Source organism: Monopterus albus, unplaced genomic scaffold, assembly GCF_001952655.1.
Source record: "Monopterus albus unplaced genomic scaffold, M_albus_1.0 scaffold23.1, whole genome shotgun sequence".
Lineage (NCBI taxonomy): Eukaryota > Metazoa > Chordata > Actinopteri > Synbranchiformes > Synbranchidae > Monopterus > Monopterus albus.
Window position 1 is genome coordinate 2,480,079 of NW_018127903.1, and position 21,723 is coordinate 2,501,801.

Below are 21,723 nucleotides of genomic sequence, written 5' to 3' on the forward strand. Positions count from 1 at the left end.
TGATAGCATTTGTAATGATACATTGCCAATACATTGAGTTTTCTAAGAGTTTTTCTTTGGATTCACCCAAGCTATTGCAGTTCATTCTGAGAGGAACATGAATGCTTGTACCAAATATCTCGACAGTTCACACAATAGCTGTCATGACATTGGACTCAAACCCCCAAAAAAATCTACCTCATGGTGGTACAAGAGTAAACATGCTAGGGGATCATCAAAGTCATGAGGATACATCCTCTTGAGACCATAAATGTCTGTACAATTGTGCCAACCCATCTAGTAGATACTGACCCACTGCTAGTGAAGCTAAGTGAGAAGCTAGAGAATTATAAAAGTCAGTAATATTCATGCTCTGGGCACTGTGGGTATTTATTTAAATATCATGGCCGAAGTCATGGAATAAATGACTGGTAGGCCAACATTACCATCCTTAGAGCCATGCCACTAGCATGGCTAGACGTGTCTGACAAATCTGTGTTTTAAAAAGAAGATATTGCTTCAGGTCTTTGCAGATTGTTTGGGGTTATACAGTATGCACACAGGCATCATTCATTGCATGTTTAAGCATATTAGCCATATTTGAAGGTGGAAAAACTGTAGATATTTTAAAGAAGAATAACAAAGAATTTAATTGACATTGCAGGCATGTGTGCAGGCATGAAGACTGGAGTGAAAAGGCAGTGCGAGCATGGGGGAGGATGTCTAATGCCTAGCAATGTTCATGCCATGTACAAAGTGTTTGGTTTACAGATTGATGTGCTTGCCACCAATTTGCAATTCAGAATGAGTCATTGCACAGTGCTTTATCCTTATTTATATCCCCAGTATTTTGACTGTGAGATGTGGCTTGACCAGCCAACCAGCTTACTCTCATAATATACTGCCAAAACAATCCATTTTGCTCTGTAACAGAGACATCTATCTGCATGCCAGGACAGCTCCACATGGAGATGTTTCCTTCAGCAGAGTGTTTGACTCACATTCCACATTCAGCATTTAAAAAAACATTGCATATGAGTCAAATACCAGAGGCTGGAAAAGTACTCAGCTCTTTTACTTAAGAAAAAGTAGCAGTCTCACAACTTCGAAATGCTCTCCTTCAAGTAAAGGTCCTGCATGCAAAATGTTACTTAAGTAAAAGTACAAAAGCAAATTAAAGGACCAAAACTAACAGTATTCATTATGCAGGCTGACTAATTTTCAGAATAGCGTACATTGTATTATTATGATGATTATAATTATTGACACGTTAATGTGTTTAGCGCTTTAATATTGCAGCTGGTAAAGGCGGAGCTAATATTAATTATGTTATAGTAGATACCGCTGAGGAGTTTGGGAATTTCCCCTATGGGATCAAAATTTTTAATCTCACTTTAACCAGTAATGATATAGCATAATTTATTAGTTGATTGTATTTTATATTAATAATTCAAATTTGCAAAGTAACTAGTAACTGCAGCACTACAGTATAAAGTATATTTCTCTGTGAAATACAGTGAAATACAAAGAATAATATTGTACTTAAGCACAGCACTTGTGTAGTTATACTTAGCTACTTTCCACTGCTGCAAATACCAAGAAAGATCAGGTTTCTGCCAGAATGTGACCTGAGCAGTGTAAGACAGTATGATCCTTTCTTTCTCTGTCATTGCCTTTGTATACTCAATGCTCCACAGCAACTGAGTCACACTTCAGACTGTCTGCACAGCTTCCTTTCACTGTGTGAGCACTCAGTAGGCATTTACACCTTCCGGGCATCCTGCCACCCCACGTTGAAACGTATCAGAAAGGCGATTGAGGAAGGAGTGTGTGTGGTGTGTGTTTGCAGCATGTCTGCCACTTAAGACCCAGAGGCCAAAAAAAGAGGGCTTAACAATAATGTTAGATAATATGACCGTGTGATACTTTTCACATGTAGAGTTTGACATGCACACAACACCATGAGTGAGGTAGATAGTGACAGTAACACCTGATAAACAAAACTGTAGAAGAAAAAACTACCAAACAATAAAAGATTTAGGTTGATAGAGAGTTTGTGCATGGAAGTGCCAGAGAGAATGAGTCACAATGTAGCAATATCATAAACAGAAGTGTAACTTAAACCAGGTTCCAAATAGTGACTGTAGATATAAAGATGCTGCATGCACTGTATGCTGACGTTTAGGCTGTGTAGTTAAATTGTATGATAAAGTGATATCATCCAAGGTGACTACAACAATATTTAATCAAACTATCATGTTAACCTAAAATCAAGTTAGAAGTTTCCTAACAGGGTACAGTTTCTGCTCATTCCATGTAATTAACCTGAGGAACACACAAACCTTGTGCAATGTTTTAATTAGACACATCTGTTTTGTTTTGAGTTTTTTACTTTTTGGTTTTTTATAATTATGTAGAAAAGATCTTTATCTAACAGGTAGGATGTGTGGATTCATTTGTGGATTATTATCTTAAAATAGTTTCCTGGGTGTCACCAAACATGCTGAGTACTGCCTCATGTTCTAGGCTGCCTGAAGGTTTAAATGCGTACATTGTCACAATATTGAAATGAGCAGACTCATAGCTCTTAAAAAACTTTTTCCCGCTTTGATTTTTTATTTTATTTTGACCTGCAGCTATTTATAATCAGCACCTAAGACTTTCTTTTTTAATAAGTTATTAGAGTTCATGAAGGTCTAGAGGATGTTTGCTTGTTACAGTAATTGATCAAAGCAAACTAAATGTTTTAATAGAAGTTCCAGTCTAATTATTTAAAACAGTGTGATTGCTGAGTACTTCTATATATGTGTTGAACTGCATTTTATATCTGTTTATTTTCACTTCAGTCATGGGACTGGGGACAGCGTGCTTTCACACAGACAAAGCAATTCAGTACTTTTCAGATAACATTTCAAGCTCAATGAGACTCAGACGCCTGGTTCATCTTTTCAAACGTGCTGTTCTCTGTGTGGTACAGCACATTTTACCTCAGAAAGGTGTCAGGACGCAAACAGGCAGAGAAGTGCTGCACTCCATCAACCATTTGTCTGGAAACTGGCTGGCTTCAGCCTCATTCCTCTTGTTTCCTCTAGTCATTTGGGATTTACTTTTTGGGTTAATGGGCTTTGCTGGACAAGGTAGGGTTGTAACAGCAGAGAATGGTGTGTTTTATTTTGTGACATGTAATACTATGCACAGATAGCAGGAAGATCTGACATCATATTTTAAAATTCACACAAATGGAGCTCAGAATCAGTCAAAACAAACTGAATAGCTGTGATGGTTCTAACTTTTCTCTCCATGTCAGCCAGTGACAGTGATTGTGTGTGAGTAACATAAATTTTGCAATAATTTTCACTTCCACAGAGGAGATAGATTCAAAAGAGAGATGTCAAAACTGAAGCAGCTGAGGCTGAGGTATTTTGACTGCTGATCTCTAGTGTGGGTGAAGCTCCAGAAATGCTGGATCCTGCGTGTCCTGTAATGCACCTTTCCTAAGACCCCACTTCTTTCAAACTCCACACCTAGTTTTTAATCCAGAATTTATGTTAAAACTTACCATGTCAACTTGTTTTCATCTTAGGAGCCTTAAGCAGACCTTCTGCTCTTTAGCATCATAACCACTGTAACATATCAATAGCAATAGCAAATGAACTTTACATAGTAACGTTGTTTCTAGCACATTGTGGCATTTCAGTGTATGATAAAGAAAATGACTTTCTCTAAGTTTTTCACGGCTTCCAGGGGAGAGAAGAGCAGTCAAACAAGATGTTTTCATGCTCTCACACCAACTTTAAGCTTTAATGATAGCTGCCGTGTTGTTGGGGTGATGGGCCATATCGTTATGCTCCTCGTGACATAAGTTGTGTGCACGTAATTCTGAATTCTCTGATTTAGGAGAATATCTACATGTGCATCACACACACTCGTGTTTCCCGCAGGCTGTGAAGAATAAATGAGTCTTCAACACATACAGTTAAATTAGCACAGCTGAAGGGAGAATGTCAGCAGGGTGCTACAGTGTGTATGCATGTGCTGTACTCATAAAATAGCAAACTGGGTCTCATTCATCTTCTTATAAAGCTGCCTCTCACTGCATTAATCACTTTATCCTGGGATTGCAAAGTCACTTCAAATAGGGACATGAGATTTGCACACCAGCTCTCATCTTAATGAGCAGGGGAGATTAGTGTTTGCCTGGTAGAAGTGCACAAGCATTGGCCCTTCACACACTACCACCAAAGAGAAATACAAATAGATAATTGACCCCGTCTCAGATTTCGATATGCGGCTGTATTGTTGGGAAAACTGGGAGTTTAGATTAGATCATCTCAGACACAGTGAGAAACACCCTAAAATTGATTCTCAAAAACACCTATGCCACTAGCATTCAAAGATTGCTACAAAGACTCCTAATTTTTCAGAGTTAGCAGCTCACAGAGGAGGGAATGGGGTTGAGAGTGCGATGGAAAACAGAACAGAAGGTGGGGACTGGAAGAGAGGCCTTGCTTTAACAAGCTTATCTTGCTCCCTAATTCAGTTTGGCCCATCAAAGTGTTGAGAGCTATTGTCACTAGGGGCAGTCGTATTTTTTTACCGCTACCTGCGACAGCAATTACAGGTTCCCCTTCAAGTGTGCCTTTGTTTTGGTGGCAGACTTGAGTGCTTCAGTAGAACAAGATTATCTCAACGTCCTAAAGCCAGAGCATAATCAAAGCCTCACAATGCAAGGTGTCATGCCCCTTTAAATCAACCAAGTAGCTCTCACCACTGTTCCTTTCTGTTCCCTTTATCATATAGGTTGTTGTGTCATAATTGCCATTATAAAAGGTATTCATTTAAACATTTTCACAAACAGAAATCTGTGCTACTTTCCACACAAAGGGAAGCAGAGACAGCTTCCATTTGAAGGAGAAGCTTCATGAATAGTGTAGATACAGTACAGCGTGCAGCATCTGCATAATTACATACCTGCAAACTACACTATTGTTAGTAATTACATTGTGTCTGCACACAATCTTCAGCGGCTTTTTGTCCTGCTTTCATTAGCTTAACATCTGAGCTGGGAGTTTATCCACTTGGATGCCTTTTAAAGAGCCAAGAGTTTGCTTTGTAGTGGTTAAGGCATGGCTTTGTCTACATGTGTGTCAGGACCCAGATTTATGCCTGCTTATGTACACAGCAGGAGGTCTGCATTTAAGAAGGTCTGTCTAATACCCAGGGAGCACGCCTTAATCTTAAAGTAGCTGGGAGGAAAGAGAAGCTCTCGAGCAGTGTTCAAACCTTATGAGAGATGAAAAACCTGAGTGAGCTTATTCAAATCGCTGCTCAAAAAATAGATTTGTTTCAGCGTTTGTAACATATTTTAGGCAATGAAAGTGTGGCACGATGTGCTGAGGTGGGCTGTGGTGTTTTTGCAAGGTGTCAAAACCATAAGATGTAATGAAACCGAGCCATACCTCATTCATTACTTCAGTTTGTTTGCTTATTTCCTTCATCTACACGGGGCCCTATTTTGTTTTGTCAGAGCAGTGTGACACAGTATGTTGGCCTATGACCAGACCAATTACTTTGATGTATGGTGGCCTCAATCTTGTGTATAGTGAACAGAAGATATAAATCTGTATGCTTGTCTCTCTCTTGCTCTCTCTGTGCTTCTAAATATTGCCACTATCTTCCCATGTGACAGCAAAATGCCAAGTCGCACCTTGTTTTTCATCCTGTGTTGACTGCGAATTGGTGCCGCATAGATGTATATGATAAGTGAGATGGTTTTATACTGACATTTACACTATTAGCATTTTAAGGACTTAGAAATGGTAATGCTATCAATTCTTTTTATGGTCTTATTATAAAACAAGATACAATGAATCACATGGGAAGTTATGGAAATTCTATGGCATTTATTTGTCCTTGTTTTGATATTTAGAAGTAATCAAGGTTTGTTATTGTGTATAAAACAACAGCAGACATTTTGTTTCATATGCTACAGAAATATAAAGGTATGTCTGCACAGTTTCCATTATGAATAATGAACATTACACAACACCTGCTGCTTTGTGCTTATGAAAGAGCAGTGGGAGAGGAATTTATTTTATAAAACTACCCTTGATTTTCCATTACAATAAGGACTGTATTTTTGCACTGCACTGCATTGCCCATGTTAGTAGGCAACACCTTTCTCTTAATTTCTGCTTTAGATTGTACACATACATTATTCATTTGATATAATTAACACAGTGGAAAACTCTTACTAAGAAGAAATCTTGACCTCTTTTAGACTTAATCTTCTAAAGCAAAGTGAGCTGCAGTAGGTAAATACAGTGGAGCTATACTTGTAATGCATTTTGGGGTTCAGCTTTACTAAGACGTCAATATAAGTTTATGTGCTCCCTGCCTAGCACCCGTGCGCTGTAAATTGCTTGCAACAAATGAGAACCTATTAAAAATTAACCCAAATTGAGCCATCTGGGTCTCAGAAGCTGCTGCAGCGTGTGATTTTTGTTTTGCTGAGGCGAGGTTGTGGACTTAGCGGTGTTGTTAAGTATTCTGTGAATAACTGAAACTGACATCTTGTATCAAGTGTATTTCAGTAAATCCTCTGATATCATCAAAAGAGAAAACAAAGATGCTGACTATTTTGGACTCTGACTCTTTTCACTAGTTAAGTTTATTAAGTAAAGAAATTTATCATTCTGCTGTCTTCCTCTGTGTTTCCCTCTCTCTCTTTGGACTATGTCTCACTCAGGTGGACTTGCTTGTGCCGTCCAAGGTCACAGGTATCATCACCCAGGGAGCTAAAGACTTTGGCCATGTCCAATTTGTTGGCTCATACAAAGTTGCTTACAGTAATGATGGCGAGCGGTGGAATGTATATCAAGATGAGAAACAAGGAAAGGACAAGGTAAGTAGCTCTCACACCACATAATGACTATGGTCAAACACAGGTCAAACAGCCATAAGCCATGTATGTAAACATACTGACTTACAAAGGTATATCTGAATAAAACATCTTTATTGTCATGTATACAAACCAGACACAGTGAAAAAGACTGTCAAATCATAAATGCATGCCTGTGGGTACTGTGAGTTTTGAATTATACAGTATAAAGGAAATGGGCATTCTGTGTAGAGAAACTGAAAACCAAACGAAAAATGCAGAGTGACAGAAACCTGAAGCAGAAAAGAGTACAAGGCAGCAAATATCCAACAGACAGGTGCAGTATTAGGTGTGAAAATGTTCATTTTGGGACCTGTCTGTTTCTCGTTTTCTCTTCCCTTTGGCATCTCCTTATCTATGGCTCTAACAGACCTTCCCTGGTCTGTCCAGTTGCCTCTCTCTGGTTTGGGATCAGATAAGACGCTGCTGGCAGCCTGGCCTGGCCACTGCTATGCTGAAAATCTTGTTTACGGCCCTTCAACACAGCACACGTGTCCATTCCAGTCACCAACAACAACAGCGAGTGCAGGGCTGCAGCAGCTGCTGTGCTGATATCAATAGAGCTGAAGGCACCAGGTTACAACTGAAGCCCCTTGTCTTTCAGATACTGGTGGCAAGAGAGGTAGCATTTACTCCTCTCTCTTGCTGTTTTATTGAAAGATAAGCCCTACTTCTCCAGCTCATTCATGTATCAGACATGTGTTGACTATGAAAAATCAAGAAGCAGAGATCTAACAGAATTCATACTGTACATGAATATTGCACAAAAAAGCAAACACTACAGTGATGCTTGAAATCACTCTGAAATCATGGAATATCTTCAGTTTAATCTGTTATACTGTATAATCGGTTCTGTTTCAATCTGCAGTCTAAATTAGGCTTTTTATATTATATTTTATATAACAAAAGCTTTATATTATAATTATTGTTTTAAAACTGTTTTAAAACTTGTAGAAAACACTTGCATAAATAAATGTGTAAAATCTTTCCTGAAACTGAACTGAACTGTTTGACTGTGTAAAGGTTGTTCATCTTAAATGTAAGATTTCTTGTTATGCATAATATTTTGTGACTAAATAGAAAGTTGTGCACACATAGTTCAATCTGAGTGCTTATAAGACATTCAGATGCTTGAGTGTAACCTTTTTTTGTGACTAAAGAATCTCTCAAGGTTTAACAACCACAGACTAATATGTTACATGGGCAAGTGCAAGTTAAGACCCTTATACTAATAACTGAAGACAGAGTGGTTTAGACTAGACTCAATCTTCAGTCCATATCTGTACAGATGAATGTATTAAAGAAAATGTCTTTCACACACTTAAAATAATATTCTAATATGAAAGCATTTGTTTTTCATAGCTTACAATTCTTTAGTCACTAATTTGCTATCAAACTTGAGTTCACAGTTTAACTGCAGTCCATGCAAACACAGTAACAGCATCAGCTATGACATCTGGCATTCATGTAAAAACTGATTCTGAGCAGTCTGTGGAACTGCAGCTGCCATTTCAAAATAAGATTTTCTTAAAGATGGACTTTTATTTTGTTTGGTTTGGTGTGATACACCTGCTTTAAAGCTGACATATGACAGCCCCTGAAAGTAAATTACACCCCTCAACAGACAGATATCAATTCATGCCCTTATTCTTGTTGCGGAGCCAGAGCAGCAGCCAATGCCCAGAATTTTTTTTTTTTTCTTTTTCCATTTTTGCAGTTCAAATCCTTTGCTTGAGGAGTTCATAATTTCAGCACCCATGATGATCTTTGGATATGGGCCACTGCATGCTCAGCCTGATTTTCACTGAACCAATCTCAGTACTGAGCACTGGATGCTTTCCAGAGGCCTGGCAAGCATAATCTGAGATAGCAATGGGAAGAGAGAGAAATATTTGTGACATTTCTGAAACCTATTATGCTAATTATGTTTTATTTTTAAATCCCATTTTGGAGGGGGTGGGGCTCAGTGAAATGCAACATTTTCTTCCCACTACACAAGGATTTACTGCTATAATCAGCTATAGGCTTCTGTGTGTTGTTAAAGCTGTATAATCAAGAGCAGGACCAAGGATATGCAGTTGATCTGAGTGTGTGTGCTTGGTATTAGAGGGCAGGGATGTTTAGCAAGGTTTTTAAGAATGTCAATCAGTTTGTCCCTAGACGGAGCCAAGGGGGCTGTTCAGATGTATGATTCTTCAAGGTGTTTTCCCCCTTCACTCAGCTGAAGCAGCCAATAATACTAGAGGACACATTTGGCTGTTGGAATCCCAAGGCTCCTCCTGGTACACCACAATGCTTGACTTGGCATGGATCTACCGTGAATGTGTATGTGTGTATGTCTGGGTGTCTGGTTCAGGCACAGTGGTAGAGGCTTGTAAGTATTCTTCTCAGCTCCCCCCTCCAGCTCCTGTGTGGCAGGCTGCAGGCAGTTAGATCTAGATTGAGAGAGGAGGCTCTGTCAGAATACAGATGCTGTCAAAGCAGTGCACAGTGGCACACACAACAGTCTCTCTCTACAAAATCCATAGAGTGCCTTGTTTGCCTTTTCTTTAGACAAATCCCCAAAACCTGTGTACTCCACTTGTAAGTGAGACAAGTGACAAAGTAGTCCATTGTTTAAACATAATTAAACTGGGACATGCTATAATTATACCTATCAGCTCGACTGCATTCCCACATGCATATGCTTCCTATACCTGGGTCACTAAGCTGCCTAGTCCTGCACCACCGTTCTTTCCTGGGTGTCAATATTTACACGGACCATTGATGGGGGTAACCAAGCACAAAAGCAATTGATTTATGTTTAATAGTGTTTTACTCAGATGACACAGGGTTAATTAGCCATTAAGAGTTTTCAACTCCCTCCAGGTCAGAGGATAACTGATACAGCAGCTCTGACTACAATCATCTTTAAGATAAACCACCAATAGTCATATTTTCTATTTCTATTGTCATGTATTTTATTTGCAGCAAGGTTTAATGTAGTATATAGTACAAGAACAAAAATGGCATAACTATAAAACATGACATACAGTATTGCCTGATAGTGGCTAGTTGTTAAATTCAGCTTGATTGAGTGTAACTGCTGCTTCTAAGCTGACACGCTGCTGTTGACCTTTCAGGGAAGACATGGCTGACTTTTCCTGGTATCACCGCTCTCGGGTCAGGCAACATGAGGCTCAGGGGGCTAAGAGATCTGGGGACCTGCTCACTTGACCTGTGCTGCAGGTTTAAATAATGCAGTATGGCCAGTGTTGTATCTCCAGAGGCACACAAGGCCTTCCTTAGTAATGCAAACCCGTGACTACCAGTCTGGGAAATCAATAGTTGAGAGCAGAGTTGTGGCTCCTGGGTCAGCCTGAAAACCAGCACAGACAAATGCGCCCTGTATTCTAGAATCTTGACTGTAGTATCCTACAGTCAAGACTCTAGCATTTTATTAAGTGATCATCATCATTTTATCAAATGATTATATTTGGAAGCAATGAGGTGAGATATGCCCTCAACTAGCTCCCACATACTTAAATAAAAGTTCACTGAATAATATAAAAACAAACCTTGTGTGTGTTTTTTAAGTAGACAAAAGGTTTACTGTTATAGTTCTGCCATGCAAGTCCAGTACGTTTGTACTGTATTTATTCTTGTAACTGATTTCTGGTAAAGTGAAAAATGCTAGCATACAGTATGTTGAAGAATTTTAGTGCCAGTGGTTGGCAAAAGACTCAAAAGAATCGGCTCCACCTCAGTTGCGTGGAGCTTTTCCTCTATCGTCCTGGCATGCCTACTGTCGGGCAGCTTGACTACAGGTCAGGCAAAGCAGCTTGGGATTCACCTACAGTAGCTGTCTCATTTGGTCACTTCTTTATTGGGAAACTGTCATTAATGAAGCAGAAATGTAGTTGCAGTGATCTGATTATGGTGCAGCCATAGCCATAGCCTCAGTCTACCTCAAAGCTGAAACGGACAACATAAAATAAGTAAACATAACTGATTTCTGGAAAATATATTGTTTCAGCACATCAATAACAACAAAAAGCCTAAAATTGTCCAAATTGGATCCACAGACAGAGTTTGGCTTATCTTGACAATGAATTTAAGTTTAAAAAAAAATCATTAGGAGGTCACAGAATACATTTTTAAAAATTCATGGAGCATGTCCCACATCATCCACCCAAGGCCACATTTTAACCTGCTGTACAGCTGTTCAACTTTTGTTGAAATTTGAGAATAGGATTCATCAAGGCTTTGAGCAAATAAATAAGTTTATTGATATGTTTTTAATTACTCCTGATGATGTCTATGCATTTCATACTTCTGAGGCGTACATTGCTTGATTATGTGGCAACAAAAGGCTTTGGGAAATAGCAGGACATGGCTAAGTGCCATACAGCTTTCACAGAGTAATGTGAATGTAATGACTTGGATCTTCCCTCTATGGTAATGTACCTCAGACGTGTTTAATTACTAATGCTAAGTGAATCAAAATGCCATTTTGTTCTATTTTTTTCTATTTGCCTCTAAATTATTTTATGCACTGAAACTTCACTCATCCCATCTCTATTTTTCTTCCTAACATTATATGGTCTTTTATTGGGATCCTTCACATATCCTGTTCCAGACAGTTTATTTTAGAGACATTGCCTTCGACACTCTGCACGTCCCCAGACAGTCTAGGAGAGATTCTTGTCATATTTCAATCAACTGCTGCTTTTATGGCCTTCCTGTCCTGGCTTTTATATTGTGCTGCCATGTGCACTGGTTGTCGCATTACAGTTCTGGCAGCACTCCTGGATGGGTTTTTCATTTTCCAATATCAAATGTTTATTTTGTAATAGAATAGATGGTGAAAAGAAGTTAACACATACATTTATTTTGTTCTTGTTTTATTTTATTCTCTGTGCTGGGTTTCAAAACTGACTTTCATCACTTATCAGTGATTAATAATAAATTAGCAAAAAAAAAAAAAAGCTTGCAGACAAGCTCAAAGGCAAAGTGCCTGTACCAAATGGGCCAAACTGGGCTCAGCCAAAACAATAAAGATGGGTTGTTATCACATAGGCCCACCTTCAGCATGTTTAGGAGTGGCAGTTTTTGTGATGGCAAATATAGGGTAGTCGTATTGGAAACCACAAAGACTCTTGGATCATCAGAAACCTAACAACATTGTGATGATAGACTTTTGTGCTGGTCATGGACGGGACTTGACCATCACATAGAGATTGGGGTACACCATATGGCAATTAATCAGTGTAGGCCCTATGCCACAGGGTTACACTATTGCATTTGTGCAACATATTTTGTTTTTTCACAAACACAAGATTTGTGTTTGTGGCAAACACCTGTGAAGCAGGTACTGTGTGTATACAGTGTAGAATATATGTAAAAGCTGCTGAAAAAGTGTTGAAAAACAAGCAGAGACTGTATCACATACAGTACAGATAAGAGAGAAGAATGACAGAGAGGGCAGTATGCCATGTGATGCAGTGTTGTTTGCTTTTCTGCAGATACAAACCATGCCTGACTACAGTCTAAGCTCCATGCTACAGTATAGATAAGAAACCCAGGGAAGACAAAGGGCTTCAGTGGTGATGAAAATGATGAAAAGGTGTCATGCAGTTGTTTGTATTATATGTGTGAAATGAGGAAAGTTATGAAAGTATACACCTGTCACATGATATCAGCTTTAGTCCTCAGCAAGAGTGACTCAAAGAAGCACTGACAACAACAAAACCATAGAAACAAGCCCGCCAGCTATAGAGTTACATGCAGTCATATCATGTGAAAAGCATACTGTACATACAGTATACTGCTAGGAAGAGGAGGCAGAGGTTTGATAGCTGATAATATGTTGATCTGAAACAATTACATGAGAATGCCTATTTCATCTCTAAACCAGTACTGGATCCCTTATAAGAACTTTCCACTTATGTTTCTAAAAGTTTTACAATGATAGATATCAGGCTCTAAATGAAAATGGTTTTCCAGTTATAATGTTTCAAGTTTACAAAAGCACAAACATCAAGCTTACAGTATGTTGCCTAAACACATTAGAGCATTTTAACATTCTAGCTGTTACTGTTATATACTGTATATCTGAATAATTACAAACAGCCTAAACATGTGTGGCGTTCTTTATGGTAGCAATCACATAAGAACAGGGAAGAAAATCAGTAGCTTGTTTGTCTGAGTCTAATATTGTAGCTTCAGAAATACAGGTTTGGTTGAGTTTTGTGAAAGGGTTTATACACAATTACAACTTCAAGACTGACACCATCCTAATGTACTGTCTCTTTAAAAGTGTTCCAGTTTATAATCATGCAGAGAGATTTAAAATGCAGAAGACTGAATGAATATTATTTGTGCAGCTGGATCTAGATTATGTATATTTACATTCAGTTTAAGGCATATATTGCATATGTTTCTTCCCATTTTAAAATAGGATTTGCCAGCATGGACAAAGGTGTAAAGATGTTTTTGTTACTTAACATTACAATACCTCTAATTGTGATGTATACTTTGATTTGGCAGTTAATTTCTCATGTCTCCTCTATACTGGCATATAACAATACATGTGCATTATTTTAAAACTCACTTAGTTTGTAAAGAACTGGAAATTTGTTGATTGCAACAATCACCTTTTCCTCCATAATGTTTAAAGTTATTCGACCCAGTTGAGTGGAGTAGAAAACAACACTGTGCTTCAGTTTAATGAGGGAAGCAGAAATGAGCATGAGAGGTTGTCACTCCCACTTGCAGATGACAACTCCCCTGCACTGCAGCTTTTTAGTCTTAAATTACAATCAGCAATGTGAGCATGTTATTAAGGCTCAAATCCTAATGAAAGAGTTCCTGTTTCAGTTTCTGTTATCCTGTTTGTAATTACCACAGGATGAATGGTTTCTTCCAGTTTGCAAAATACTTAGCAGAACTCAGCAACATTTTACAATACGGTACACAAAAACATGAGTAGTTACTGAGGAACAAATTTAGAATGGCACTTAATGTACTGTTAATGTGCAGTTGCTGAATAATTCAGAACTGAGATCTACTTAATAGATGGTAATGAGTTAGTACATAATAGACTGGGAGATACTATGTTAACAAATCAGTAGGTAATGATTAGGTCATAGGTATCTGTGAAACAGAAGAACCATCACTTCTTAAGTTGTTTCCGATTAACTCTTACACAGCCACTAAGTAATTAGTCATTCATTAGTCATTACACAATTATTAATTACTCTTTTTGTGCCCCCCAAATACTGTGGCACTCTACTTCAAACCGTTTTTTAGTATTAAAAACCAGCACACTGTCTTTTTGTCCTTCAACAAACACAGAAGCTGCTGTGCTTGAAATGTAAATCTCCAAATGTCATCCCTATACAGTGTATCAACATTTATCCAACCACACAAAGTCTAAATGCTTCTACTCCAAAAATCATTCATGTGATATTTGGTGCATGGACATTGCTGTAGCACTTGTTAAAATGAAAACCTTGGAAATCATGTTTTCACTGTCTAAATCTCAAATCAGCATCTATTATTATTTGTAAGGGAATTAGCTCAAGCTTTCGTCAACCTCCATCTCCAGCACCTGCCTGGATTTAGCCCACTAACTTTCCATTCCACACCACAGTGAATTCCATTATATCCCAATTATGCAGGCATAATCATGTCTGTTTAATTGAAATGATCATATCCTTCAATGAAGCAATCCCTGTAGATACATTCCTTTTCATATACTTCATTGTACTGTCGATTAAGCACACACCAGCATGAATCTTCTACTAATCAACAAAAGAGCACGTCCCAGTCTAACAATTATCCCTGTTTGTATGTGGCAGCTGGTTAACCCTTGAACAGTTGTTTCATAGCTTAGCTGTGGATGTGCTCATAAAAGAAAACCAAAGAACAGGAAGAGGACAGAGAATAGGACTGACAGTTATTGTTAGTGTTTGCACTGAAACTCTATAGGCTGCACTCCATTCAGTACCTGTTCAGGCATGAAGCCTTCAAGGTAACAGTCTGGAGAAATCAGGCAAGAAATGCATCAGGAATGTTCTGTGCTTGCCTGCCAGTGAAACGCCACCGGGTTTGGCTTTTGTGGTTTCTCACTGAAAATACTTTTTCCTCAGAAGCATTTGGTTATGATTTCTGAGTCATAAAATCCATTGAATGAGTTAATGGGCTTTCATGGTGGTTTGTTTTTGTACAGAAAACTGAGTCAAACTGACAAAGATTTGACTCTAAATTACATTTTAGTTGTGTGAAAAGTAAACAGGTTCAAAATGTCTCCTTGCTGCTGTTTTTACAGGTATTCCAAGGGAACTTTGACAATGACACGCACAGAAAAAATGTGATAGACCCACCCATCTACGCTCGGCTCATCCGGATCCTTCCCTGGTCATGGTATGGCAGGATCACTTTGCGTGTAGAAATACTTGGGTGCACAGAGGAAGAGTGAAGTCTCTCCATCTTTCTTGTCATCATCCCCCTGTCACTTGGCGTACTGGAGTATCTCACCCAGTATTTCAAAAATAAACTCTGCAGCTTGTAAAAAGAAATTGATTTCCAATGGATTTTTCAAGAATAAGTATTTGGTTGTGTGGGTCACTGTTTTTTTTTTTTTTTTTTTTATTTGTTTGTTTGTTTTGGTTTTTTGTACAATAATTTAAAACCTGCCCCTGGTCCACTTTTGTCTTTTAGTTTTCTCTCTCAAGTTTGATCTGTATCTTTTTATTCTCTTCCAGATTTGCCATCCTGTTAGGACTGAACATCTGTAATATATATGGGAGGGGTTGGGTGAGGTGTGGAGTCAGAAATGGGGCTTCTCTGTGGTTTTAACTTGTTGCCATGGAAGCCATTGTACAATATCACTTTTTAACAAAGATGGAAAATCGTTCTGCCATTCCTCATTGAACATGATTAACCAACAACGTCATACCATAACTAAACAGTCCAGACATGCCACGTAGAGATCACATGTTATCGCATTACTGAATATATATTTTACTTTGATTGCTACACGTCCTCAAACCACAGTTTTATCCTAACGAACACTGGCATTAACACATCCATCTTGTATTATATGTAAAAGACTAAGAAATTGCATGGTGGGTGAATTAAACATGTATATTATGACAGATCATTTAAAACCTCCAGCCCTGAGAGCAAATCGCTTTGATTTAGGAACCTATTTTTATGTGCATATTTAAATAGTTCTGAAACATTACAATACACTGCAAACGCTTGTTGAAGATTACTGATATGTGAGACCAACAAGCACTGCAGTGAAAAGTGGTTCTGCCGCACTGGTAGAGGTTTATCGGCTGTCTCTAGTTGAAATGACTTAATCCTTTCATAAAGCGTTTCCATTTTTTATTTGTGCCTACACTTTTTCTAAAATATTTGGAATTATTGTTTGTGCTTGTTCTTTTTTTGTATTTACCATGCTTGTTTCTGTATTTATTGAGCTTTTTTTTTTGTCTGAAGCATTTAATGTATTTGTGTTGTCTTGGAGATCTAAGTTTAATCATTTAAAAAGCTCAGGATAGATGTCATTCACAACACACAAATGTATAATTGCCCACCCATTTAAAGATTTACATGTATTATTATTTAAACATCAGATGAGAGCAATTATTTAAATCATGCCTCTATCTGCTATCTTTTTAAAATAAAGCAATTAATTAACAATGATGTATCCTGTCATAGGGGTTAAAGAAAGTAAAACTGCTTTAAATTAATTATTTTAAGGCAGTTTTACTTTATTAAATCCACTGAACAGGATAAATCATTAATTAAGTTCTTTCTTTAAAAAATACAGCAGACGTAGAAAATTACACTGTTACATCATTATCTTAAATCTACAATGATGATGAACTGTGGTAACAGTACAAAGCTCTAAATTAAGTATGGACAGTGTCTTTATTTTCATTTTTCATTCATTATCATACTGGATTAAATTAATATAGTAAAAAATTATTAAAGAAGGTGTCAGTATTTTCGCAGGACATGACAGCAGCTCTCTGCATGTTCAAATGGCTTCAGGGTGCTGAAATTATTTACACACAATGTTACATGGATAAAGGTGCTGTTATGTCAGTCACATCATAACATTCTATTAAAGTGGTTTTCACTGTATGGGTTTTTCTGTTAGCTGCAGTAAATGAACAGCGATGCTTAGCTGGTTAAAGAAATGGAAGTGAACAATAACCCGAGGTACTGCTTCAGAGTCAAACCTTACAGGCCGTTCTGCCAGACTTAAAAATAGACCTGGATTACTCTAGTGGTTTTCACTCCTGACTAGCTTTCCCAAAGCTCTCAAGTGCTACAGTAAGAGCTGAAGGGCCTTGTCCACTTTTCTGCTTCATGTTTGACTTGTCAGCTTTCAACCACTTACTGACCTACTCATTTCATATTGTAGGAATATGATGCAGTTCTTATTGCAGCACAGCTCAAAAGAAAAAGTACAACATTTACAGGAAAACCTTATTTAATTTAATGCATCAACCTTTCCAATTTTGGTCTGCTGACTAGATTGGAAATACAAGAGTGCCACTTTATATTTAATGAATAAAAATGCATCGGAATCAAACATTTTTGGACTTAAATCTACATTTGAAATGAATTGAAAAGCACAGCAAGAAAACATCAAGAGCTATCACCATCCAAGTAACTCATTTTATGTTGTTATGTACAAGGGTGTTTCCCACTGTCAAGCCATCAACATGTACCTTGTTGGTGACAAGTAACCGTATGATGTCTGAAAACAAAACAAACATTTTGATTGTTATCTGGAAAAGTGGAACTGAGTACATCTAAGTGCAGTCTGGTTTAAATATGATATAAAACATATAATAGAGAACGCCAAAAGGACCTTGAAATGTCTAAAGTGAGATATCTTGGAAAATCTTAGTGAAGTTATTGCTGAACACAAGTTTGTATTTTGGTGTAGATACACTAAAAGACTGTATGTGAAAACTGTTATTGGTGTGAATCATTGTGTGAATTTCTTATGTTCATGGAGATATATAAAGCATTATCAGATCATTACTCACAAACCATTTGTTTTAAACTCCCTACCCCCCATTTTGATTTTTCAATTGCTTATCCCCAGAGAGCTACTGTATATCTTGGCCAACATCTGCCCTGACTGATCTTAGTAGTTAGCTTCCTATGAGCTCTTATCACAGAGTAGGCCCGCTACAAATCTTTGAGGAAGTTTGCATGATGTACGAGTCTGAATAGTGCAGTATAACAGACATGTCCACAGGCACATTATTTTCTTGCATATCTTAACAGTCTAATGGCCTTTACTTTGTACTCACCATTGTCTTGTGCACTGTAAAACTTCATCTCACAGGCAGCAAAGTGGAAAGCCATCATGTCTTTGTATTTCGGTGTCAGCTGTTGACATATTATTTCTTACCTCCTCAGCCATAAGTGTCAATCACTATATAGAAACGTTACCTATTATAATGCTGGTTAGGTTTGAGTCTGCAGAGGAGAGTGATAAACTATGTACAGTAAAAAAAAAGATGTTGCTTCAAACAAAAGCTCTTTCAGTTTGACAAATAAAACATATCTGTGAAAATGGTGTGGTTTGTTTTCTTTAAATGCCCGATCACTGTTAATTCTCTCAGTATGAAACATTACATTTTATTTTAGAATGAATTCTTTATCTCAGCTTCCTCACTCTCAGTTGGTCAAGTTCCCACCTCAGGAGGTTCGGCTACAGTAGCATCAGGCTGAGGAATCAGGAGTTCACACTGTTCACAAACGTTGCAGCAGGATGAAGGATTCGTTTTCTATGATCTTTTAATGTTTGCTACAGTCAAGCTCATCACCATGTACCCCAAAAACATTAAGAAATCAATGTTACAATAATGGTGGATTTATGCTTGGTAATATCCATTCACATGCACAAAATCTGTTGTTTCAAGAAGTTGCACATGGCGGCTATACATTTACATTTACCTTTCATTTATTTCTAAATTAAATAGACAAATGGCAAAGATTAAAGTTTACCTACCAACTGAAAATGTGCTGGTTTGTGATTTGGGATAAAATAACAAATGGTTCATTCTCATTGTTAATCAAGTTAATTGTGCACTAACTACTTTCTCTGCAACATCAAGTGAAACTGGGACTTTTCAAGTGTCAGTATTAGGTGGCAAGGCAGCAACGTAGATGCACTGAAATAAAGTTTTGAGTTTCTGAATATAATTTCTGTAGTTTGATGCCATTGGTGGAAGTATAAGATAATTTCAATGACCACAAGACGTATTGACCACCATGTCCAAACAGCTCTGTAGTTAGTGTACAGTATATAATAGGCTGCACTGGATCACCGTCTTTTGGCAATTGCTGACTTAGCTACATGTTTGTTAACATGACTGAAAATTTAAATAATTTACATGAATTTATTCTTTTGCAAAGAATCTAATATAAATAGTGTAGCTTTTTGTTCAGATAAAAAAAAATCTTGATTTTGTTGGCTTTGCACCGCATGGCCTCCTCTGTTATTCAGCTTGGCTCAGTGTCAACATGGTTTTACCACATTAAGCTTTTGTTTTGTATTGGTCCTGCCATAGCCAGTTTCTGTGTCTCTCAACTGAGTTCTGTTATGGAAATATGGAAATGTCACAGTAAAGTCAAGAACATGAGATCTGTCTTTTGTGGTCTTAAATTATAAACTTTTACAAAAGGCCTCAGTGCATACAGAAACCAGAGATCTCCACTGCAATATAGCACTTGATTTATACTTGATTCAATCTAATTTCTATCACAATTCTCAGAGTTTTTGGATCTGAGTGGGATTTACAGGTCTGAAACATTGTTGTGGCCATTGCAATGTCCCTTAATGATTCTGTTATCAAAGTGTCAGTTTAGAGGGAGGCAATCATCTTAGGTTAGTGAAGCTACTTGGAAATTGCTGATTAACATCTGATTAATCTGCACATCTTTTCTGTTAAAGCTTGATCAGATAAGATTCTACATGTCATGTGACTGATCACGTTTTGCTGGCCTTGGAGGAGGATTGTTCCCTATATAAAATAAATGTTTCCTATGTGGTATTTTACCTGCATTAGATCAGTAAACACAAGGCATTTCCACATTGATTTTCTGGCTACCAAAGGACTCAACACTCAATGCAAGTGACTATTTATTTTGGTCTGATTAAATGTGTTTCATATGTCTTTTATAAAGTGTGGATCGGTTTGGCTTTTTTTGTAACTGCAATGAAGTCAGTTATAAAAACATAGTTGTTAGTTTATTAGATGTGTATAATTAGTACAGCTGGCTGGACACACTGTAACTAGCAAGAAACTTTTGTATTTGAAGCCATTATACTAGTAGTATCAGTGTGCAGAGGATTTCATCATATCCGTTATAGCTAGCAGTTCAAAGCAGGGAATATGAAGAATACTTGTTTATGTCTGTTGCTGCGCATATACACAGGACAGGTTGCTTCACTGCATAAGACATTTCTTTGTGATCTTTTTTTCAAATTATCTCAGCTTTGTTTCTCCCTTCCCACTTTTGTACTCCCAGCATCCCCCTATTTATGAGTCTAGAACAAGTCCGAGTTTCTCTATCTGGTTTCAAGAAGTTGTTTTTCTGCATAAGCTATTGAAGTAATAAAGAGCCACACATTGTTTGCCACCTTAATTTGTGTAGCTGTTTGGATTTTGTTTGTTTCTATACCTTTTTATTCCCTTTTCAGTTTCACTTCTTTTATCTTTTATCATACAAGCGGCATAATTATGTTGCTACAGTCAAAAGGAAAGTCCCATTTATTCTGATGACCCACCGATTAAATTTAGCTTTGCAAACTGAAATGAGTCTCCAGATTAAACTGTCACTGCACTGTGTAAACCTGAGGTGGGAGGAGGCTAAAACACAAAGCGGCTTCTGTGAAGAAAGGATGTTATTAAGCAAGAACACAAAACTGTGGTGGTTTGACACTGCTCCATTTTTTTAAGTATAACAAACACCTGCATTTTACTGAGTCCTTGTCCTATATGAGAGATTATTCTGTTTTTCCCTTAATTTAAATACTAGGATTGCCCTGTTAATACAAATGAAAGGTGGTAAATTGTAAGACATATAGTATACATTGTGGAAAGTCACATAATTAGCCAATAAATATGTGATAATGACAGCAAAAATCTCAGAGATCAGTGGAATCATCTAAGAATAGTTTAAGCCTGGTGTTGTATATATAGAGAGATATAAGCATATGTGGGGTTATGAAGGGTTATTTATAAAACACCAGACTGAAAGAGTGAAGAATAAAATGTTCATTATGCTGTTTATTCTGGAGTCTCCCTGACTGTCTATAAAATGTGTAAGATTGAGATTAAAGGTTTTGTTCCCATCAGAAGAATGTCCACCCCTATTCTGTTAGACGCTGCATTATCAAGTGAGCAGAAATGACAGGGCTTGGATTATATGAAATGGCCTCCTTCTGTCCCCATGTGTAACTGACTGACAGCACTGGCAAAGGAAACTGAAGAAAATGGAACATGCAAAATGAACGGTCTGCTACATAAAAATCTTAGATTAGGAAATTTTGTTTTAAAAATATTTACATTTTTGGTTTGGAGCATATATTTAACTGTTCTTGTCATATATTAATCTGCTAAATAATCACTGTACAGTACAGTATCACTGTATGTTGTATCGGTGTAGAAGAAATGGCCACTAGGCTTCCAAAATCCTCTCTTTGTTGTGTTATTCATGTCAGTGTGTGTTGCAATACCATAAACTACTCCTAAGATAAATTCCGGTAAAACTGCAGG

The 21,723-nt window shown here is 37.5% G+C and overlaps 1 protein-coding gene across 2 annotated transcripts in view; it reads left to right on the forward strand.

The window, feature by feature from the left end:
* Positions 1-18,521, forward strand: part of edil3a (EGF-like repeats and discoidin I-like domains 3a) — a 104,642-nt gene extending 86,121 nt beyond the window's left edge. For both annotated transcript variants that reach the window (XM_020594556.1, XM_020594557.1), the window contains exons 9-10: positions 6,728-6,883; positions 15,231-18,521. In XM_020594556.1, the coding sequence (XP_020450212.1) occupies positions 6,728-6,883; positions 15,231-15,380 (306 nt within the window). In that variant the 3' untranslated portion in view covers positions 15,381-18,521. The remainder of the gene's footprint in view (positions 1-6,727; positions 6,884-15,230) is intronic.
* The last annotated feature ends 3,202 nt before the right edge of the window (positions 18,522-21,723 follow it).